Here is a 26,788-nt window from a genome sequence, read left to right on the forward strand (position 1 = left end):
ATACGACGCTATATTCAATAAGAGCCAATTAAAACCGCCATTCTAGACTAGGACATTTTTTATATTGACATTCCAAGTTATAAGTGGTTTTTTTTAATATACGATGAGTTTTTTCAATACAATACGAAAGGGAGCGCCCATGAATACAACACACGCACACATACACATACACAAACACATGCACACTCATATATATATAAACCCTGCTATATATTCCAACAACTATTAGGCGGCCAATAGAATGAGAGACGTATTAATTAACCCTATGGGGAGCCTTGATGGCGAGGGCGAATTTGACAGGGGTGAGCCCTCAGTACACAAAGGAACCACTTCACAGACTGTATTCGACATTATGTCAGAGGATGTATTAAAAAAAAAGTAAATAAATTTACCCAATTAAATAAAAAAGAAAAATTAAATCCAAGTTTTAAATTAGAATGCATTTTTTGTCACTGGCTTTGAGTGGAAAATATGGTGTACTCCATTAAAATATGATGTCTGCGGAATAGTTTTTTATTATTTTTAATCAAGAAACTATTTACTTGCGTACTAGTCAGAGTTATAGTCGAAATTGAATTCAAGAACAAAAATCCAAACGTAAAAATGGCTCAATGCTTCTTCTGTCTGGAAGGGCATTTTATCCGACAAAGAAAAACGAAAAACGAACAAACAAAATTGATTCTTTTGTGTTTCAAATCACGAGCACAGACAATATATTGTAAACCTAATAATAAAGCTCATGACCGTTAGGCTTTTATTGCCCTTTTTTATTAAAGGAATTCTAAGATTTAAAATATATTTTATACTTTTTTGATAAGTTTCAGGTATATGATAATATATTATATGAACCATAGTTTATGGGCAGTTTGTTTTACTTTTCCACTACAAATTTAGAGTAGTAGAATATTTACTATATACATAATACATACATAAATTGATAATATTCTACGGCTATATTTAGCGGCGATACATACGATTAACATTGCTATAATACTTATAACTGTTTCAAACCAAAATATACAATATTGTCTTCGACATTTAGTCTTTATAGTGTATGCTATTTGACTATACTCGTGTTCACAGCATATATTATATCAATTTTTGATACAATATAATATTTCATTATTTTTATCTTTTCGATTCTATGATTGTTTCACTCCATAATTTATGGATAATATTTTTTATATTCGGAGGATTTTTAATTTGTAGTCTATGTAGGTACTATATAGTAGTAGGTACTTACATGTATATAGGTTACAACATTACATTCAACTTTGAGAGTAAATGTGAGAATTAATATTTTAAATATTATGTTTATTTACCTACGTCCATAGATTAATAATTGTGGCCCAAAAGAAAAATTTAAATAAATTAATATGTTGTTACCTACTCTAAATTATGTTGGGTACCTATAAAATATAGCCGTACACCTAACTAATAAATGAAGATGTTTTTATTAAATGTTTTTAGATACGAAGCTAAAATGTTAACACAACATATGCTAATCAATTTATATAATATTATTAAGAAAAACAATTTTTTATAAAGGAACTAATTTTGGTTATATGGTAGGTTTTTCGAGTACCTGACTCACAATAATTAAGAAAGTCACTGTAATGGATTTTTTAACTATTATTTCGATGATAAATTGCAGTATACTAAAAAGTAGTTCTTGGCAAATAGGAAGTCTCTATTTCTAATGGTAGTTAATATTATATTATCATTTATTAGTAAATATAGTAATGTATTTATGTGGTATAGGTAGAGCTCTTTTTTCCAAGAAAAACACATATAAGCTAGTATCATATGAATATCGTATGAATAGTATATTTTGAAAGTTTAGTTGTTTCTATATAGACAGTTTTAAGATAAGATATGGTGGAAAATGTCAAGTTTCTACGGTTAATAGTTTTTGAATTGCAATAAAATAACTAACAGCGTTTGAGGAAAAATCATTATCTATAATTTAAATCCAATCCATCCTATCCGATTGCGTCAAAATTTAAACTTTTATATTTAACTTTAAAAGAAAACTCGTGACTTTAAATGTTCTATATTTTTTAGTTTCTGTAGAAACATTAATAAGGAACCATGTAGTTAATTAAAATCTTACAACTAAACATCATATCGTATATACTTAATTACTGTACCTAGTGTTAAGTATGGAGTGTAATTTTCCACGACATACATCTATTGATTATAAATAGTAAAATAGACTATTATTAAAATAATTATTTAAAAAAAATTGAGTTGAAAGCTACGAAAATTCAATCAGCTGTCTGAAAGGTGCAATCAGTTCAAACAAAATTCCCGATACACGATTTAAAATATTTGTAAGTATTCGACAAAAATATATTCTTAACTTCAGTAGTCTTTTAAATCAACTTCTCACAACTGTTATAAATTAACTTATCATAAAAAATGGCAAAGGACAAGCAAATATCTTAAGAGGAAGGAAGTACCTATTAACCATTCTACTATAGATACAGTATAGGCGTTAAGTATGTGCATTCATAACTTGAATTCAATGATAATTTATATCATATTTTATTATTGTAATTACATTTTGCGTTCATACCGATTGACAATGAAAAGATTCGTGGTTTAAATAGACGATAGTACAAAATCAATCTAAATGTTTTGAAAATGACATCAAATATAATAATGAAATATAATAATATACGTAAAAGTTTCCACGAATAATATTTTTGAATAACAACAAGATAACTAAAATAGTGATTCTTCGTTTGAATAACTAATTTTGTCTAAATTTGAATGTAAAATGTCTGTATAAAAATTGTGTTTCTATTTTTATGTTTTTTTAAAGGATCCTTGTATTAAATGTTCTATCCTTAACTATACAAATTGAACTCATTACACATTTTTAACTACAAATACTAGAAGAAAAAGTCCTGCTAATGGATTTTTAATATTTTTTAAATAACTGTAAAAACAACTTATGATTTATGAAGAACCTTGAACTAAATTTTCAAACTTTTTGACAGAGAGAATATTGTTTTATCGATATTCAAAAAAAATACTAAAAAATGTCAAATGTCTATAAAACGAGTCAAAAATGTTGAAAATTATTCCGTGGAACAATGTATAATGGTAACATAAACATTTGGTAAAGATATAATGTAGCTACAGTTATTTGTTTCTGAATTAATACAAAATAAGATAATCAGTTTTCTCCAAAAGCTAGTTAAACGTAAAATTCTCCGTTTTTCGTTATTTAATTATTTTTTTGTTTATTCCGATTATTTTGAAAAGTACAGAGAATCTTTAATTATGACCTCGTAAAAGTACCAACTAGTTTCACTTTCCTACCAGAAAAGATATTGATTTTTTTCTACTAAAAATCGTGTACACACTAAATGCTAAATAAAGAAACTCACATAATTGTAAAATCAATACATTTATCATTCCATATAAATAATCAAAGTTGATTTACAATACTATCATACAGCGTTTAATTGATGGATTTATAATATCAACAATTTTTTTAATAATTTAACAACAAATAGTAAACATTTTGTTTTAATTGTTATACACTTGAATAAAATATATGTAGAACCAAATAAACGAATTTGCAAAAATGCAAAATTTCAACAACCTCACCAAAATATCCAGTCATACTAATGAATAAACAAAAAATAATAAATATCAACAATTTTCGCAATTTGTTAGTAACTACATACTAACTTTAACTATATGGGAGTATCAAAACATTCCATTTAAAAATATGCTAAATAAGTAGGTGGAACATGAAACTTTTGGAGTGCCTGAATATTTAATTTACTCGAAAACGTGGTCACGTTATACCTATACAACGAACAGACATTAAAATATATTTAAGCAAAAACCTACACACATTTCTATCAGCTCAAAACCTAAAACAACTTTTTCTCGTAAACTTTTTACAATATAAATACATACAATTGCTATTCGGTTAAACAGGATTTGATGAAATATTGAAATGTTTTTATATATTTTACTGATATATTGCAACTGTATCTTCTGACTTCGTTCTGACGTCTCGTCTGGACTAAGTTTGTATACGTTCTATATATATTAGGTAAATTATGTTAATACGTTGGTTATATAACCTCGAAAGGTATTAACTATTAAGGGATCGAAATACATATAGACGATCGTACACGTAGTAAAGGTCACGACCCATAGTATATAACTATTATAGTATCAAACTCGTACATTCGACTTATACATAATACAATGGGCATATATGTTTAATAGATAACTAGACTATATGTATATATTCTACTACGACGTCGACATAACGGGACGGAAATCCCTTTCGTACGGTGCGGGCACGCGATAACGCAACAATATACATTATACATATAATACAACAACTAAGCCATATACGCAAGTACATAATTATATACATATATAATATAAAGGCAACGATTTCAATATTCGGACGTCCTCGAAATTAATACGCTGTCTATCTACTTAAAAGCTTCTGCGGCGCACGTTCACGTACTCCCACAGCAGTAATAATAATGACGTATCCCAACGGCGGAGCTGTATATCGGGCTCGGACAAGAATCCTTATCGAATTAGCGTACACCACGGAGCCTATATCCCTCCCAGGAGCCGGATGATATTATGTTATAATATACACGTATAATATATGCACGGTCTCGTAATGCGACCCTCTCCCGGTTACAAACGCCGAACGATGTCGCTCGTATATATATGTATAGAACTTTCCCGAGGGACCCTTGACGTGTACATGTATATGCATTATATTTTGTACTCTCAATATATATAAACATAATGGTAATCGAGTAGGAAAAGTCGGCGAGCATTATATAAATAAAATATATATATATATATATATATCCATCGATGACGACGGAGCAGAGAATTTGCATTGGATTGGTTGTATACGGCGGCGAGTCTTATTGCTGGGTGTGCGCGGGGAGGTAGAATGATGGTGCTGGGAGAAGGGAAAAGAGAGACCTAGTCCAAGAGAGGACAATATATTATTATAATATATACATATATTATGTAATATGTATATATATATATTATATACTCGTGCAGTAGAAAGGGACGTGTGCGGCGGTGCGTGTGGCCGACGACGACGACGACGACAACGAACCCTCCGGCTTCTGCTCACCACCGCAATGGCTGCAGCGAGAGCAGAAACCCGAGGGACAGAGTCCTTTGATCGCGCGCCCCGCCGTATTCAGCCCTCCTCTCTCGTCATCGAATATCCCTCGTCACGTAACGTGCATATATACGTGTATAATATATAATACGCGTACATTTTCCACTGCCACCACCCCACAACCCCTTTACCACGAACCCACCGCCCACGAAAGACCGATGTCGACGCTGCCACTTGAAAAGCCATCCCGCTGTGGGCACTCGGGTTCCGCGCGCGCGCCCCAGACTTGTATATACATATAATATATACTTTGGTGAAGTAATAGCAGAGAGCTTACGCAATATATATGTACATATATATTATACAAACAGTATGGACTTCTGCATGCATACGCGTATAATAATCCACATATTAGAATATATATGCGGGGATACGTGCTCGTTTAGACCCGCCCGAGTGTATGCACTGAAGTAACGCGAAAATAATTGCGAATTTTCCGCGTACACGGGACACTATACCGATCTCCGTTACACGTTTACGCATAGGTGCATTGTACACGGGTGACTTCTATAAGCGTAAGAAAAGTGTATTGCGCACGACCCCCAAGTACGACTGATTTTAGTATAGTAATACATAATATTATACTTACATTTTAAATACATACCTAGAAATCTCACTTACACAATCACTCTCTCTCACGGCCTGTCTGACACTACCTCCCGTCCACTACAAAGATTCTTATCTTATAAATAATAATATATTACAGTAAATCAACACACAGTGTATTTTTCTTTCTTTCCTAGACATTCGTATAAGTATACTATACGCTCTACAGCATATTGTATTTATATAATAGGTATACGACCAGAATTATCGTGGAATACAATTACCTAGTAAGCGATCACACACTCGAGCGCATTCACCTCAGTACTTACACATTCATTTAAATAAATATTTATATTATATATGTTCTATATGCATATATTTTTTTTTAATAACATCAGATTTTTACTCCTTAAACATTCAAGTGGAATCTATTACTACACAATTAACTTAATCCTCGCAGTTTTATATTATATTATACTGTACTTATAAACATACTTTTAAGTTTTAACTATAGCCTGCTACGCATAGGCGAATAGCACTCGGGAGTCAGAAGTTTAATCCCTTATCGATAATTACGTATTTTATTTTATATGCACTTGAATCATGAACCTCGATGAATTTAGAACCACAAGCCACAATTAATAGTAGAAATTATAAAATATAAATAAACTCTATTATAATACATTTATATTATATTATTATGTAATCTAAGGCATGTATAGCACAATTATTATCAGAAGAGTGTTTAAAGTTTAGATTAAATACAAATATAGTACATAGTATTACAGTATTTATAATAATTTAATTTAACAGAGAGGCAAAAATAAATTTATTTTATTTATTTTTCATGTAAGACTTCAGTATTTTTAAATAGAAAGTTAATGAATTCTAAGAAACCCCTTCATTGATCTACAAGAAATTTAAGTACACCTAGTCATTATATTACTGATGAAATAAATTATTATATTTATTTTAACCCAGGAAATAACGCAATTATTAAAAAAATTTAAAAAACCAAAAAAGATTATTTTTTTATTTTAAATATTAAAAACATAAGATATGCATAAAAATTGTAATTATATATATAATATGTTACAATTTGTTTTGTTTTTATTAATACAAGGCGAGTCTTAATTATACCATATGAACAATAATATAGTTATTATTAATGTTAACCAAATGTTTTCTTTAAACATTAATCATATGCAAGTTATTCTTAAAACTATTTACTTTGAATATTGTTTTTTAAACGTTCATACTGTCTAGACCTAATTTATGATTTAATAAGTTATACCACATTAATAGTTTAATTTAACATTTTTAACTTGTATGTAGTTTTAGTAGTTACTATAGTACAATGCAGTGTTGTCAACTGTCAAGGATAATAAGGAAAAAAGGAATAACGAGAGATGATAATTGTTTTAAAAAATGTGAACATTTAAGCAGTTTAAGTGGACCACTTTTAAATTACTTTTTAAATGTATTTACATTTTTGTTTCGATTGACTATCACATTATTGCATTATAGATATTTATTGTTTGTTTCAAATTTAAACTGTGTCACTACGTATTATTTTAAATCATATAGATAACTGAATATGTGTAGGTACTATACTTGTATAACAAAAATAAGCAGTTAGCAACTATGCATATCAGACCGAGTTGAACCGGTGATCATAAAAGTCTAAAAACCTATACAAAGTATACACAGATAATAGAGTTTAAAGAGAACGCGTAGGCTTTTATAATAGTTGCCGTGGTATAATAAATTCGTGTTTAAAGAAAATAAAGCGAAACGATAACGACTTTTAATTAACTTAATCGTTACGTATGTCGCATAGATCCACTATATGTACAAAATAGTGAAAGTCATATTTGTCCCGAACTCAACAATTCGTGAATTTTTGTTTACAAGTGTACCAGTTACCTACAGCCGTATGTATATGGTTGGTTAATATATTTTCCGCACTTAAAATATATCATAATAATAAATAACTGCTCAATAAGCAAACATCTGCATTAGCCCTGCCTCAACCAACTTCTACGGACGCTTCCAAACTCTCGATCTCACTGAACGGCTGTACAGCCCTCAGCATGCGCACAAATATATATTATATAAACGCGTGCTCTATATACATCACAATATACTGAAAAAAAATACGCTTTAACATTATATAACACAAATAATATTATACAGGCACTCGGCACGACACAGCGACATGTGTGCAGGAAAATGTACCCCTATAAAACACGTAGGTATACTCCACAACAACGACAACTAAGATATTATACCCTCTCGCGAGTCGTTATTGGCTAGCTAATATATAACTAAAATCCAAGGCACCTATTACAATAGTATAATAAATCGAAGTCCGCCGATTTCATTGCCAGCACAAACCGGATATATCGTTATAGAGCTGGTTATACTCGTGTACGCCCTCAATACAGGGTTTCAGACTGTCAGAGATGAGCACTTACCCCAATCACAAGAACAATAAATTAATTATATTTGTATACTTAATAAAGGTACCCATAAGTAGGTATAGTAAAAAAATCATGTCAATAAAAAACGAATAATCAAATCATAAAATTTTAAATTCAAAGTTTACACACTTCATCAACCCCTAAACAACAAAAAATAAATTCGACGATCATTGGTTAGTGTTGTTATTATTTGATTATCTTCATCTCCATATAATAATACAATACGGATTACGATCAACTATAGTATCATATAATATGATGTGTACACTGTACATTCACAAGCATCATGATTAATACAATATGAGTATGTGTAGCTATTACACTATGTACCTACTACCTACTGCAAATATAATATTATTTAACTTTATCAATAACTTTGTTTATGAATTATTGATGTTTATAAATCATTCGACAATTTTATCTGTACATTTGGTAAATTTCCTTTAGTACCTACCGCGTTAAAATAACAAAGCAATTTTTAGAAAAGGTATGGGTATATCGTATTGTTTTAGAAGAAATTATCAACATTTAAAATCTGTATTTACTGATTAAATTAATAGAAATAATTGAAAATGTTTTTGATTTTGTTTATGTCTTACAAGGTTTTTTTTTTATATAAAAAACATAACTAAAATCATACGAGGAAAAATCATTATTTTTCGATCCAATTTTGTAAAAATTTGAATTTTAGTAAACAATGATGTCTGTTTAATTATAATTTGCTTCAATAACAGCTTTTATAACGAGCTTGTATAATATTTAAAGATTTTTGAATAAAAAAAAATATTGTATCAAAATGCATTACAGTAAAATAACTAAGTCGACAATTTTAAATGTCTATTTATTATTACTAGATCAAAAAGAGTTGAAATATATAATTTCTAGAATAATATGATAATATAATATTTGGTGAAAATATAAAGTGTCTATAGTTATTGATTATTGAATTACAAAAATAAAATAAAATACATTTTGTCAAAAAATTATATCGTGGGTAATTCCCGTTTTGCCGATATTACCTATATTGGAAAGTATGCTAACGATATGAAAATAGGTTCGTGGTAAAAAAACCTCAAAGTCAGTCAAAATATTTTTTAAGTCATTGTGTACATAGAAAATAATTTTAACCTATATTTTTACCTAACGTAGCCTATATTTACACCGTTACAATACTTTTCAAAATATTTTGGGTAAGTACTCATACGTATAGGTAATACTAGGTATTGACTTATAACTTATAAGTTAAAACATTAATTAAGCAAAATAGGTATGCCGTATGCGGATATCATACATTAGCTAGGTATACAATACTATATTATGTATGTAATGTGTTTAACACAAATTAATTTAACTTTTCGTCTTACTAATGGAAAAATAAACTGTACAAGAAAATTAATAAGATAGATTATAAGATATTCATAGAATGGAGCACCCATTATTGGTTAGTTTTATTCAGCATATCCAAATAATATTTTTTATTTTATAGACAAATATATGTAGGTAAAGCTTAAAATTGTCAAAGTGTGCTTTTAAAAATTTCAACGTGAAACTTATGTAAAATTATACGTTCTAAAAGAAGGCCTACCCAAGGCACAAATTTTATTTGGATAAAGACAATTTTCCTTGAAAAGACTATGAATGAATACAACCAATGACCCAAAATAAATTATCCAGATTCGATTTGGTCAAAAAAGTACGTTACAAATTCCAACCATGCACCATCATCATAAAATAAAACATTATACGGTTTATTTTAAAAAGTAGGTATATTGCAACCTACCTCTACATCTAAATGCACTTATTGTTTAATTGACAAAGGTACTTTTACAATAATTTTAATTTTAAACCTAATTAAAAGGGAAATTTGACTATAAAAATAATACCTAACAATAAATTTAAAAAAATTGCAAAGAACATCGAAAAAGAAAAAAACCTTAACTATACCGATTAACATGAGTATATAATTAATTAGTACCTACCTATAGTTAGTAATTATATTCATTGTTTGATTGATACTCTACTTACAATAAATTATTGTAGTATTGTTAAAACTATAATAGTTCGACATATTGTTCCAATACTGAAAGTTATAGTCTTTAAAATGGGAAGGAAAATGTTTCTTTTATTTATAATATTTTGACTTAATAAGGACTTTGTTGAGCCATAATATTCTAAGACATGAAGACTAAAAAGAAAAAAAGGACATAATTATTAGGTAACTTAATTAGGTGGTTTTTGGACCAAATTAGGTTTAAATTTGGTGTAAATTTGGGTCTATGAAAATCATAACTACCTATAATACTATAATACGACCACTGTTTCCAGGGTTATTTTTTGTGTGCAATAACTTATTTATCACTGAGATCAAATTAAATATTGTAACTATTCGCAATGCCAAGGTATACATCCGAAACCTACTACCTATATACTGCCAGCAAAGCGGCTTTTTTTCATATAATTACCAGTAGGAAGGTTCATATTTATTTCCAGTTTTTTTTTAGTAAATTAATTTACCATAGCGTATAATAATAATACAACAATTATATACCACATTGAAAAAAATGATATACCTAATTTTCATTTACTTTCAATAACGGTCGTACACTTGAATAGTTTATACACTCAGGAAAAAAGTATATGAGTAGCTCATTATGCAGCTATTATACTCGTCATCAAGAATATACGTTTTCCTTCCATTATATACAATATACATAATAATGTTTAGGTACATATTGACAATAACGTAAAGAAAAAAATGTATGGCACATCGTGCCCGATACATATGGTACATAATATATTATACTACAGAATACCAGTCACCAGATACCTACGTAATATTATTATATACGTATACGCGCGCGCGTGGTGTCTCGTCAGCGCGGAGCGGCGGGGTGCGACGCTCCGCAGCAACACTGGTTGAGAAAATTCGTCACCCCGAGTGGCGTTGACATCGGCGGATCGATCACGGCCCGGCGGCGCGGCTGCTTTTGTCGTCCGCCATGATTGCGCGCCTACCGCCTCCCCACCCCTCACCACCGTCAATACTCACACACACCACACGGTGTCCCGCCGGCGAGTCCATTTTGTCACCCCGTGCCGCCGCCGCCACCACCACCACCACCACCACCACCACCCGGCCCCACACACCTCCCGGGGAGGCACGAGTACTATTATTATTATTATTATTATTATTATTATTATTACTATTATACGTGCGCAGAGCGGGAGGCCTGCCGCCGCCGGTGCGGGCGAATTCGTTTTTAGCCGCCCCGGGAGACCTCGTCGGCGAGGAGCGCGCGCAATGAAAATCGACCGACCTCGGACGTCGCCGTTGTCGCCGTCGTCATCATCATCGTGTTATTTACCTCGCCGTCCTCATCCCTCAACACCCCTTCGCCCCCTGAACCACGTGAGCGGCGTCGACGTCGTCCTGCTGCGCCGCATGCTGGGATTTCGATTTGGTCGTTTTTCACGTCCCCCCTTTGTACATTATTATTATTATAGTAGGTACCTATATAATATCCGCTGCGCTCTACTCGCCACCGCCCGTTTTCCCGCATACATCATATTATATACCATATCAGAGGCAACAGCGGCATATTATCAACCAGATAAAATGTCTCGCACCGGGTTTGGTAAAGTATAATGCATAATAATATGTGTTTGGCGGCGTTCACAACACTTTAATTATATATTATATTAAATAGAATACGTAAAATACCACCCCATCCTTTAACAAACATTACAATAACGTATATAGAATTAGCACACCAACTGAACTATATAAACTATAATATGGATAAGAGTAATATAGCTTATAATAAGGTACTACAAACGTGAAGTCACACGGGTCTCTGGGTAGTTTTATTTTACGTATTATATATACTATATAGGGGCCGAAAGGATAAAACCATGCTGATTATAGTGTGTACAATAAAATAATGTATATATTATGTTACCTACGGGTAAATTAAAAAATTGTTCATTTTAAAACTGCACTGTCTGACAAAATTATACTTTGCCTAATATCCTGCGGGCACTGCGTATTACATATTGGATATACAAATGTATTATAATATATAAAGCACAGTATAGCAGTGGGGTATGTATGTATGGGAGACTTGTTAGGCCTATAGTATGTTATTGTTTAATAAGCATGAAATCGATCAAATTTCGATAGACTGAAAAGAGTTGACGAGTGTCTCTAGACTATAAAAATACTGAAAAGTGAAAATACGTTATTTCGAGATTTGAAATGGTATTTAATACAAAATAAGCGTCGTAAATAATAAAGAAAAAAGCTAGTAAAAGTAAGGAAAGTTAAAACTCATAATTAAATTGAAAAATACGATACATATTACATATATAGTATATATAGGATTTATCTAAAAATAAATTGAAATGTACATACATGGCAAACGAGTAATTGTGAATAAATAAAAAATTATACTTTTACATAAAATAGAATAACAAAATCCAAAAATGTAAATTCATAAATTATGAAAAATGATAATTATATTTAATATAAAAATACAGTTTTAGCTTATATGATATACTCGACTATATAAATCTATATACATTTTATAGAAACATGTGCTAATACTAATAGATTTATGACTATTGACATTATAAAGCGTTATGGAAAGTATATATGTATTATAATATTACACTATATGGTTTGCACTATGATATAGATTACACTATAGATTGAGCCAATGAGTTTTGATAGATGTCGAGAGGTCCCAAGTATATGTGCTGCATAATTAGAAACTTTTGACTTTGCCCCCTCCCCTCTAGTTTACATTTCTGTGGACGTCCTTAGCTGTACATGCGATCATGGATGTAAATATTTTTTCACCAAAAAAAACTTTACAAATCTGTCGATTTTCATGGATTATCGATACTTTTATAAACGTGTAGACACACCACTTTATAAAATGTGCATTTTAGAAAATTCTTTCTTAAAGCACGCTTACGTGGTGGCACGAAGGTACTGTGAAAATTTCAAGTCTCATGCTAGCATTGTTTATCATTTTTACAGGATCTACGTTGATCAGTTAGTCAGGACACGTTCGATTATATTATATAATAATAATACCAGGGGCCCGTGAGACTCACTTGTTATCGATTAATACAAAATACGTCGTTATATTGGTGTTCTTCGGTTTGGTGTACCTAAGTTCAGATTTTATAGCTCTTGGTATATTTCCGAAATAGTTTCCGGACGTGAATCAAAGTCTCTAAACTTTCCTGATAAGTGATAACTCTTAGAACAATCTCTGAAAGTTTATATAGGCAACAAGCATTTAAAGAATCTTTTTATAAATAAACTCTCATACATGTATTTATTTATTCGATACCATAAGTACGACAATTTGATTCATGCTTTTTCCTCATCTACCCGAGTAAACAATGACAACTATTTATAAACAAAAAAAAATTAAAATTTCTATCTTGAGAACACCAGATCTTAAGATCCCTGTTTGACCACCTTTTTAAAATGTGAATATTGGAAAATATTTGTTGATAACAAATCTAAAACATTAGAGAAACCACTATTCCAAATCCCATGTTCGTATTCGTTTTGTAGTTTTTAAGATGTAGTGATGAATGAGTAAGTGGTATATGGCTTACATTTGAAGTATATCTATTGTTTATATGTATATCAACATAATTACTTTACTAATATTAATTTAGACCCTTGCCTTCAGCCTATTGTCTCCTATACAAGTTTTTCTTTTTCAAGTTGACTCTCAGAAAGACGTAAAATAAAGTAAATTAAAAATTTTGTTTTTGTTTTGTTGGTTTTAATATTATATAGTGTATATTAATCTATAATCAAACTTTAAGGTAAAATCATTATCTGTGTTCGTCAGATTTGTACAATATTTTAAGCGAGTTATAAGCTTTTTCAAATTGCAATATTTTACATGCCTACTACTTATAAGTCGTTTAACAATTTAAAAGTCGTAAGAAACCTATACTTACAAATATACATGAAATATATTGTTACTTTTAAGTTTTATTAATTATTATTCAAGGAAGTTAAACAGCGTAAAATTTAGGGTATGACAATGACATACCGGCATAGTGACATCCTCTTAGCATATTATATGCTTTTCGTAAAAATAAATAAAAATTGTGAATTTCCTTTAACAGCTCAGAATTATTTATTAGTATATTTTCAACAATTAATCGTCGAATTCAAATGTAACACATCAGTAACACTGACTTACCGAATAACTAGGTTAACTCAATACTTTCTATACACTATTCTTACAATATGGCAACATAGAACTTTGTTATGTCCATTGAATTATAAATAATTATATAAAATTTAAAATCAAATAGAACAAAATTCTAGAGGGAATAGAAATCAATTGAAAATGTAAACCCATAAAAAAATATAATATAGTAACCTACACATTTTTCAAACTTTAATGCTCAATGCTTTATATTATATATTATACATTATAATACATACGTATATACGTATATACTCATATTTATTACATAAAACCGCTCAAAAATCTGATGGTACATTATAATGAAAAATAAATATTCTTAATAACGATCCTCTAACCAATTAAAATGTTAACGATTTTATATGAACATACGGAATTTAAAAATGATCATTCATTAAGACCAACAATATTGCTGCACGTATTATGTACCTACTGTATACTATTTATAATCAAAGGGCGAACTAATAAATTCCCAGAATACCACTAAAGGTTCTAACTAACAAATCTGTAATACAAAAATGTTCATAGTTTTGAAGAAATATTAAAGCTAGATGCTGAAACGTTTTTCTAAAATATTTCACATTTTTGGTGATTTCGAATAAAAATTATAAGTACAATATTTATGTTAATAATTATTATACAAAAATAAGTATTGTACACAAGGTATTCAAAAAATTTGGAAAGGCTCTCTAATTACTATTTGCATATTTTTTATACTATTTAATATCATAGGAATAACAAATAACACTGCTGAACATTTATAAGGTAAAATATTTAATCATATCAATATTTAAACACTTCATTAATTGTATCATATCACCTGTTATCAGTCCTAATTACCCTAATGACCGTTTTAAAACTATTTGAAAGCTCTGTATATAAATGCACCTTCAAACTTACCAAATTAATTGATACATATTTGTCTGCATGCAATAGGCGTGGTACTAAATTATTTATGTATATTAAAATGAATACGTTACAATAATGATAAAAACCAATCAAAAATTATTAAGACTAGAACACATCACAGTTATAATAACTTACTACAAGCATATCGAATATTTTTAAAGTGTACATATGAGCACTGCCAACTAACTAAACCAAATGAAATTTTATACAAAAATACGATGTTGTATCTACACAAAATATAAAACCATATGCTTCGGATATCCTGATCTAACCGGAATTGGCCAATTGGAAATAAGACATTACAAAACAACCCTCACGTCTTGAGGGGTGTTTTAATAAATGGGAATTTTTATGATATACTTCAAAAGATGATGCGTGCAATATGAAAAAATGCCCCTCTATCATATTCTATTGTATAGAGTTAACCCCATTTTCTTGTTCTTTTTTTGGAGCATTGAATCCCCAGAAATTACCGTCTGCTTACGTGGTATACTATAAACGTCGGTGTAGAAATTAGAGACATACAAGATTGAATATTTTAGTTGTTTTTTTTTTATACGGCCCAACGGTTATGATTTTTTACCTTGCATGTCGAATAAAACGAAATGTATTATATTTTCTGGATTCATACGCCTATAGATGTATAACGTTTCAAACCCCGTATTCATTGCTAAAAAGAAAAACTACACTCAATACAAAACACAATAGGTATCAAAATATAGTTAGTTAAGCCAAAATTATGTAAAGCACTGCTATCAGATACGTAATTAACGTATGTATTATAAGATAATATAAATCAATTTATGAGATATTAGTGTAAGTAAACCGGTGTTAAAAAAATATCGGGACTACAATATTACACCTTTAAAACAAACTAAAGTACCAAGAAATTACCCACATTAAAAAAAAGTAGAGAGATGAAATCCAATTAAGTTATTCGAGCCATATGTTAATATTTTATTTAAGTTATGATTTTATGAACTACAATTCGAAGAAAGCAAATATTTTGAATATGTCTGCCATTTTTTTTTATGCCGAATAAACCAGAGCAGCGTATTTGCATTAAGCTTTGATCGTAGTACGCGGGAATCAGCGACAGCAACTTTTGAAAATTACTAAAAAAGCATTTAAATTAAACACAAATTAGTTCAGCTGTATAACCTTGCACTTTATTTCATGGCTTCCATTCGATAGGCAGATAGAAGACGTTTAACTTAAAATACACAGAATTTAACAAATAAAACAATTTAATTTTTAACCCTTCAGTAAAATAAAATATTTTTGAATATTAGTGACCCCCATTTTAATGACTGAATTTGGATAGCCAATTTCTAATTTTCAAAGCAATTTTGAATCGAGTTTTTTTATACATTCAAATTTGACTTTTTAGAACGGACGGTCTCAAGTTACAAAAATTTATTTTGTGAGTATTAACGTTCCCATTCAATGAAAAAAACCCAAATAAAATATAAGGTCGTTCAGATAAAGTTATTTGTGTTACCGTAAAATAAAAGCATACGATATGAATACCCTATACTGCTATAGCAATAATATACTGCATAAATATAACTTTTTAAGGGATAGGGAGTTATACGAACTCTTCGATTTAAGTATTAAGTTAAGCAAGTAAACAATAATTTACGAATACACTTAAACTTGTAAATACAAATTTAACTGTAATAAAATAGAAGGATAAAACCATATTAAAAAAAAATTAGTACCAAATCAAACATACGTATGGGAAATTACTATTATGATAGTTTGTGTCGTATAAAACGTATCATTGTATACTTAGCTTTCCTCGGAGTATATACGTCACTTACAACGTCACACCATTAAGAGAACGGCAATTTGTCCATATTTCCTTAGATTTAAAGATTGTAGAAATATGAGAACCTTATTTGTATGTGTAAAAAAAACTACCAACAATTGCAGAGTTTCTAAAAACAAAATTACTTTGGAACAAATCTCCAGACAAGTTTTTAAACAGAAATATAAAATGAAATTTCGAACATAAAAAATGCCGACTGCATTCGTGTGTCTGTGGCATAGTATATATGCCAAGGGCTATTGAATAAAAAAAAAGTACCCAACAAATCTCATCCCATTCAACCTGTCAAGTGTTCTAGATGTAGTAATCTTGTTTGCTGTGCATTGTGCACAATACACACACTCTGACAGTGGCAGAGAACCACACACGAGTGGAGATCATTCTCTATATTTTTTTTGCGCCAAGATCTTTATCAAATAAGATCGGAAACCGGAATAACAATAATACATTTCTCTAAGTGGCACTTAGACAGGCTGCTGGTCCTTTTTTAGTATTGATGTGTTTTTCTAGTAAATTAAAAACGTTTTCTGTCCTCACAATACCATATTATCTCTTTTTATTTGTATTCTTATTCTTCTTTTATTTCATTTATTTATTTTTGGTTTTGGATTCTAACAGATGCCGAATGATTACGAAATAGATATAAACCATGTTTTCAATTGTGGATATCGTATACAATGCTCTGTTATGAATGGAATAAAAGATGTTATGTTTTGGATAAAAACGAAACATCGGTACCTACATTTTAGAACATATTTTCGTACATTATCAACTATACACGAAAATAACTGCAAAACAAATGTCACCCTATATGCTTTATACAACCAATAATGTTTTATGGTCAAAACCACGCCAAAAATAAATAAACTGTCAATTATTTATAAAATACAATGTTTTTAGAGTAAATTAGACAGCTAAAATTCATGAAAAAGTGAAAAACGTACAAGAATTTACTTTGACAATTTACATAACTATTTTTACCTAACCATATGGCTCATTTAATTGATCACTAAGTTTATTTCTGGTTGGATTATTTATTAATATATTATTTATTTATTTATTTATTTACTATAATAGTAAACGGGATAGGCCCTTGACATTTATATAACATTAATAGTTAACATTATTATTTAAATATTATTTTACAACAAGTATTATAAATTTCAGTAGGGTACATTCAATGTAATCTAGGAGTATATTAATCTATAAGAGTCAATCCAAGCGTTTTATAAGCTTAATAATTTACAATAAATACTATTAATAGATACATATAAAAAGAGAAAGAGAGATTTTAATTATTTTAATCAAAAAAGTTATAACTAATTTTACTTTATAAATAACTTAGAAAAATGTCTTGTAAGTCATATTAATAGAACTAGGTTGTGATACCGAACTATCAGTAAAATATGCATTTCAATTTAACAACATTTACAAGTTTATCCTCAACAAATTATTCAACATGGTATTTTTCCAAGTATTAACTACTTACAAACATTGATTATACCTACACTAAAATATACATTTACAACGAATATTCACTCTAATAATTATTATGATCAATTAAATTTATTTTAAACATTGATGCATATTATATGAGTAACCATGTATTCAAATTTAAGACTAAATACAGAAATTTTTTTTTTAATTTTGCTTTATTTATATTTTACTCAAATAAATAAAATTAATTAATAGAAATAATCAACTAAAAACTACATTTTAAATTCATTTAAAAGTCGTGAAGTTGGACAACATTTTCACGAACAAAACTTCAAAACCACCTCATTCAAACTTTAAAAATCAACCTGGTTTTGGTAAATCTAAAAAATTTAGAAAATATAAAAGTAATAACTAAGATTGTTAACTAAGTTCTATAAAAACAATATAATAAAAAACTTCTTGAATTATATAGTACTTACTTAATTTGTAAATATCTCATTAAAAAACTATTTATGAATATTTTTTTTTAATTTAAATAATATTTTCAGAAAATTGGTATCTTAAGCGGACGCTAAATATACATTTGTTAGCTTTGTCTTACACACGTACGATACAGCAAATTTTTCGTTCACTAGTTTCAATAGTATGCCATTGGTTTTGATGTCCGTGTGAATCGACCTATTTTCAAAGTAGTCAAATTTAAGTTAAGAACTGTACTTAAACGTTGACGACTTTTTCGATATTTTAATTTTTAAGCAAGGAATGGATATTTGAAAAATCAAAAATTAAGAAAAGTGGGTAAGTGGGTAATTCTCTGCTGTGAATTAGGTTTCTAGAGAGTCACTGCATTGGATGAACTAAATTTGAATTCAATTAACATAAGAAAAACGATTTTAAGCGAAGACGGTTTGTCAGCGTATAATACTTATTAAGTACATTTTATGATATTATCGTGATTAAGGAAATTAATTTTACTATTAGGCATAAGTACCTACTGCAGTATGTTAAATAAATTTGCACCAAAAAAATTACATTTGAAAATGTCATTTATACCATATGCGATATAATAATTTTCTTTAATGCCCACGAATAATATTTTTAAATTACAACAAAATAACAAAAAAAGTTATTCTTGGATTACATATGTAATTATGTCTAAATTTAAACTTAAAACGTCTGTAAAAAATAACTACGTTTAAATAATTTTTTGATTTTTTGGTTGCAGAATGAATAATTTATGATAATCCTTGTTTTAAATTTTTATACTTTTCAACCCAACGAATAAAATGTTCTTTCTATACATCTATAGAATGAAAAACTAAAAAAAATTAAAAATTAAAAACGTCATAACTCAAAACGAATAAAAATATTTTGGAAAATGTTATCATATATAGAAAATGATAAAATAAACATTTGATAAAAATTGCATGTACCTATGGTTTTTTTTTAACATTTATTAGAATATATACAATCTGTAATAAAGGTTACAATAAGCATATGGGCTGAAATACAATTCTTGTGAATGCGTGAGGTGAGTAGCAACCCAGCGGTAACACTCGATATGATATTTAGGTTATTTTTACATTACATTATACACATTTTAGGTTAGGTTTCTTTTTTCTTATTTATTTATTTCAAGTACCTATGGTAAATAATTTTCGAATAACAAAAAAATCAAAAAATATCGTTGTATGAGAATTTGTCAGTTTGCGCGTGAATATAAAATGTCTAACTTCAAATACTCGAAAAAAATTAATTTGACCTTTAGGTAAACTTTTATTTTTGTTTTATGTAGGAAAACTGAAGAGGAACCTTGCATACAAATTTTAAATATTAGATACACTTAGAAAAAGAATTAAAGACAATTTTAGAAATTTTGAAGAATTTTGTCAACATTTTAAATTCAAACGCTCATAAAAAGTTACTGTGGATATGACAAAAAAATTTTTTTTGGACATAAATTTAAAAAAAAACTAATTATAATCGAACTTTAATACGCCTATAAATAGCCCAAAAATAATAAAACAATATTTATTTGTTTATGGTGCAAAGAAATTATTAATATAAACATTCAATGAAAATTTCATGTATCTACGGTAATTTTTTTAGAGTTATACCTACTAAAAAACAAAAACAATTTTTTCGTAATTATTTCAATTTTTCCCTGACCAACTAGTTTAATTTTCCTACCAGAAAAGATGTTTTTAATAAAAATCAAAGCATTTTTACTGTCCCAAAAAGAGATGACAGTCATAAAAAAACACACATTGTAAAATAAGCATTCATCGCTCCACTCAGAACCTAAAATAATCATATCTCGCTTGATAATTTAAATACCATATAAAATCTAACGCTTAAGCACAGATAATATTCATACCTAAAAGTTGTATAATTAGTCAATTCACTCCAATATCAAAACTAACAGTACACTATTGTAACTAGTGAACAAAATTTGTTATGTCGAACGTTTGTAAGACAGAGAAAATAAACGCAAGGGTATCCTCTTAATAATACGGACTGTACTATTATTATTTTCTTAAGAGTGGGGGGATAATTAATTTCATAATCATGTATTAAAACAATGGTTGTATAACTTTACTCCTAGTAAATATATTAGCCTATTTGAAACCAAACGTGTACATTGAGTTGCCTATCGAAAGCACAAATAATAATGAGATTCTTAAATCAAAATTTCGAACGAACAGTGGTTTTTGCCATCGTATTCACAATTCACGTCAAAGATTTTAACCGAAAAAAGGGGGAAACTATAGCCGCTGAGTAGTGAGTTAAGTTATCTCAGTTTTCAAAATGTTTATCTGCTGAGTCAAAATTGCTGGCTCAATTGTAATTATACATACCTATTCTATCTTGAAATCGTATGTATTATGATTAAATGTATAATAATATGTTAATATTGCTATAAATAACTAAAAACACTTAACAATTTTGTTATATTACTTTATTGACGGAAAAAAAAATGTTCTTTAAGTGATGTAAGCGTATTGTTTGTTAGACAAAATGCATTCAAAATCAATATTTTAATAAAGTTAAATAATAATGAAATATAAAATTGATATGTCAAACTCTCAAAAATATTATAGTCTATAATTTTTTGTAACAGATGATTTTAATTTAAAACTACTCAGGAATCATAACAAAAAAACGAATATTATTCTGACAACCTCTAAATATTGGTTACACAAAACAAAAACATCAACTTATACCGTTGGGATACACCAGTTATAATGGGTAATATGTTATATATTTTAAATACTGTTAGAGATTATTTTTAAAGTACCTAGTGACTAGTAGAGGTCATAAGCAAATAAAACATTCAGGTGCAACTCAAAGAGTTCATATTAATGTTTGATTTTTTATCATAAGAACAAAAAGATATATCAGTGATAAATTTAACTTGAGGAAAGAATGTTTGTATTTTTTAATATAGTGAGTGTAATTATAGAGCTCTTGTTAAAATAAACATTTCAGTAGAGAAAATAAAACCAATTTTTAAAAATGAATTCATCATATTAACCTAAAGACAACAGATTTTTAAATTTTCTTTACTTAAAATCAACAATATTATTATATTAAATCAAATCAAAAATTATACTTTCGTTTATCAGTGAATTAATTTGTCACATTCCCTTATATTTATTTTATTATAATTAAATTGATTTCTATGAAGAAAATTACAAAATAAAAATTACATTAAAGATTTATACCACCCCAAGACAACACATTAAAGCAGTGGTTCTCAACGGGGGCAATATCGCCCCCCAGTGGGCGGTAAAATGTCACCAAGGGGCAATGAACTAGTTTTGGGTGGTAGGGGGGCGGTGAACTAATTTTGGGTGGTAGATTACCATAATACTAGAACTATAAATAAAAAATATATCAAATATAAAAAATAAATAAAAACATGAGTTATTAGATAATTTCAATTTTTTCTTTTAAATTTTCCAAATACCCTTAACCTAACCCTTATTATAGAATTCTCACATTGTAGGGGCCGTTAAAAAATTGTTTGACACTCAAGGGGGCGGTAACTTAAAAAAGGTTGAGAAACACTGCATTAAAGCATTCAAAAACTCTATACACGCCAAATAAAAAATTTAATGAGTTATAACAAACAATAATAAAGTTCATTAAAAATTAAAAATTATTTGATGATATATTATAATATATACATAGGTAAATCTTTTTGTAAGATATTTTTCACAGTAAAAATGTCCTATTATTTATTAGTTTATTAGTTTTATTAAGTGTTAAGCCGTTAAACATTGCATGGCAACTAACAATATTTAACCGAAATTGATAAAAAAAAAAAATTTTAATGGATACTAGTGATACTTTTTTAGAGATGGTATCTTAGGTGAGATAACTGAAATATTCTAACCAACAGATCAAAAGATGGGTGGATTGTAGATGGATCATACTTAAATTTAGAATCAATAATGTTAAATGAAATGATCATTAAGTCATACCTGCGGGTGTTGATTGTACTATCTAAAGCCATGATCATGTCTAATGATTCAATAAAAATAACATTATAATTCTTTGAATAACCAAATAATTATAGATGTTTTAATCACAATGTGTCAAAAGCTACTTATTTTTATACACATTTTCTCTAAAACAAATGTAATTTGACTCTCAAACAATATAATACCAATTAAAAACAGGGGTGATTCTTGACAAATACCAAGGGGGTAGAATATTTTATATAGTATACATATACTTCTTACTTTTTTTTCTGTTGATGGATACATAAGTAATTTTTTGTGGTATACACTTTATTTATAATAAATCTTTGATATTTTTATGTTAGTAATTACTACTACTATTACTAAATACTTACAGCCATAGAACCACCATTCATTCTATATTATATTATTTTTATCTGAATATGATAAACAACAAACTATTTGTTAGAGATTCTCAACTGATAGAAGGTCATACGTTGTAAAATTATCACTATTTATGGGATATAATATTAAATAAAATAATAATAGATGTATGATCAAAATGTATCAGTAAAAGTAGTTATTTAAAATAGAATAGTTATTATACCTAACCGTTATTTAATGCATTTGTATAGCCTATAACAGGTGTAGGAGGTGCATTATGAACTTTCTTGACATGTGTCATAAAAAATGTTCAGCATACAAAAGTCATTTAATACTCTACCCAAAAATTATAAAAACAAATCTAAATCACAATAAATTCCAGTAAGTACTTATTATACACTAAACTAAGCTATTACTCGTTAGTTCATGCAAATATTATCGGCAGAGTAGTCATACATAATATAAGTATTCACATTTATACTTAAGTTCTGTTCCAACTATTTGGCAGAGGTAATATTTTTTTTTAATCACTAACTATTTGACATACATATTAATTTCAACATCACATCAAATCATAAAATAATCATTATTTTTACTCTTTTTATTTTATTTCTATTCATTTTTCTGCATTATATTATGAATTATGACACTACATTACGTAACTATAGAGACAGGAGACAAGAATATATAAGATACAAAATAGGTAATTTATAACTAATATAAGTATTATTATCCAAAATTATGTAGGTGCATGATATACCAAAAAAAAAAATATTCACAAGATAGTCAACCTGCAGTAATGACTGTGCACAGTTTATGCAATTTATGCAAAAAGTTACATCATAAAAACACTATTTTCAGTAACATATTTACACCCCGTATAAAATGGTACCATCATATATGACTATATATTTATTAACTAGAAAACTTAAATCAGAAAGAGAAAAACGTACCTATAATTGAAATCAATCAATTAAATAATTTTATTTAAATATTAACAGTAAGTTTTATCAGGCACTTAAGAAATGTAAGAAGAAAATGAGAAGAGAAAGAAATGTATAGAATATTATAATTGTATTCATGGACCTTGGTACATTACCGCGTGCATGATATAGTCAGGATAGGTTGACTACTCTGTAAACTAATATATAAGGTGTTAAAATGTATAATATAATAGAGGTGTAATAGATATGTTGCACAATAATAAACAATGGTTTACTGCTTATATACTAAGGTAGGCAATTGTTAACATTTCATTTTGTAAAAATATATCATTTAAAATTATAATTTATTTTATACATATTTTGTATAAGAGTGTGGCTATAGTGACTTTTATAGTAACCTGTAGTACCATAATTCACAGGTTACAGTAAATTTGTATAAATAATAGTCAAGATTTTTAAGTGATAATATATTGTTTTGATGGTAATAGTGGTATTGGTTCAAAAAATTGTATTCCCGTTGCTTTTCCTAAATAGTGGTTTAATCAAATGTATAAGTTTAGATGTGAATACCTAATCAGGAGCGTCATTTGGGGGAGAGGAGCAGGGTGTGCAACGTCACCACTAACTTAAAAAAATATTAACAATTGGCTAGCCATTAATACTCCAATGCGCCGTCATAATTAACTCATACATTATAATTTCATATTTAGGTAATATAAATAAAATTTTTTTTTTTTCAAGTTTTTGTATATTTTTGGCTTATCAGGTTTATTGATTATACCTTATTTGCTTTTTTTTTCAAATAATAGTGAAATGGTTTTGGCTGGTTGCTTTAATTGCTTATAAGCTTTTAATTCTTTGAATTTCTAGCTATTTAAAAGTTTCAATTAGAATTATAAAAGGAATGGAAAGAATATTTGCATAGGTTTGCATAGGTTACCTACATTTATGCATATAAATATTTTGTTATTAATGGCCTGGTCAAATGTCAAAATTGACCTGCCTAAAAGTTTGCACATCCAGAAAAAAAACTGAAATGGCGACCCTGTACCTAATATTTATACTATCTATGACCACCCTGTCTACAACGTTTGCACACACTTATAAGTTATGACTACAATATTAGTATACAACAAAGTGCTATCATATACACATTTTAAGGCACTAATGTTTGCACTAAAATATGAATAATTCAGAACTAATAGTCACAAACCTTTTTCTGCTCTCTGCCATGCTAACGCCGAACACAATAAAGCCAATGTTTTTCCAGACCCCGTAGGACTTTCCAAAAGACAATTTTGCTGTTTTTGACAACCACGAATAACCTAAAAAGAAATTTAATGGATAGAGGATATGTTCTGCTTGTACATAATTAAAATGTTTACCTTATCCATCATGGAAACCTGAGAAGGATATGGTCTGACGGGCATTTCAATTTTGACCCCACCGATTGTGTATGTGAACAAAGGACGATCGTCAGATTTAGTGTTCGACATCATTAAAGATAATAATATTCAAACATAAACGAAGATAGAAAAGTTTATTTCAATTAATTAGGTTAAATAACGATACAAAACAATATGTACTGGTCAAAACTTGAACAAACACGATTTATAAAGTGTAAAAAAACTACCGAAGAACGGGAATTATGTCAAATTAAAAATGAACATTTATGTTGATGTCTCAACTCGAATTTCAGGGTTACGTACTTACATAATAAATAATAACTAATAAGGAATTGAGCTGAGAAATTTGAAATTAAAATATTAAATGAATAACAATAAGAATATTGTCACATTATTTTCATTCTGACGTTATCAACCGATAAGACGAATTAAAGCGGGAAAAAGTTTGTCATTGTCTACACAGATGGCGTTGCATACCCCTTTTTCATAATATTAATGGAATTTAATTGAATATAATATTATTATTATTAGGAAAGAGAATCATAAAATATTCGAAAAACAAAACGTGTGAAAGTTGGATAAGACAATGAATATGCTTTAAAATTTTTCTTTGGATTTATCATGTCCTATGTCCAAGTATTTTAATATTCATAGTAACATTTATATTGAACAGAATATACAATTTGAGTGTAATTTTTCATGAAAAAGTATTTTGAGTATAAATGAAAGTATAGGCTAAAGGGAAAGAAAAACATAAAAATTGATTTTAGAATAAATATTGGGAAATATTATTAATTTGTTTTAGTCATTGTTATTTAATATTATAGTTATGCATTAATCAACAATAGGACTTTATTTAACATTACCACTTAAAACCAGGGTCGGCTCAAGCAAAAATAGTGCACAAGGAAAATTCAAATTTGGCCTCCCCTAAAAT

General features: G+C 28.6%; 1 protein-coding gene across 2 annotated transcripts in view; it reads right to left on the reverse strand.

The window, feature by feature from the left end:
- Positions 1 to 26,235, reverse strand: part of LOC111038016 (Fanconi anemia group J protein homolog) — a 50,109-nt gene extending 23,874 nt beyond the window's left edge. The window contains exons 1-2 of one of the 2 annotated variants that reach the window (XM_022320931.1): positions 25,831 to 26,235; positions 25,659 to 25,770 (exon numbers count right to left, since the gene is read on the reverse strand). In XM_022320931.1, coding sequence (XP_022176623.1) covers positions 25,659 to 25,770; positions 25,831 to 25,944 — 226 coding nt within the window. In that variant the 5' untranslated portion in view covers positions 25,945 to 26,235. Of the gene's footprint in view, positions 1 to 15,374; positions 15,546 to 25,658; positions 25,771 to 25,830 lie in introns of those variants that run through there. The other variant, XM_022320932.1, reaches the window with a different exon arrangement.
- Positions 26,236 to 26,788: the final 553 nt, after the last annotated feature.

The sequence above is a fragment of the Myzus persicae genome, unplaced genomic scaffold (assembly GCF_001856785.1).
Source record: "Myzus persicae strain clone G006 unplaced genomic scaffold, MPER_G0061.0, whole genome shotgun sequence".
Lineage (NCBI taxonomy): Eukaryota > Metazoa > Arthropoda > Insecta > Hemiptera > Aphididae > Myzus > Myzus persicae.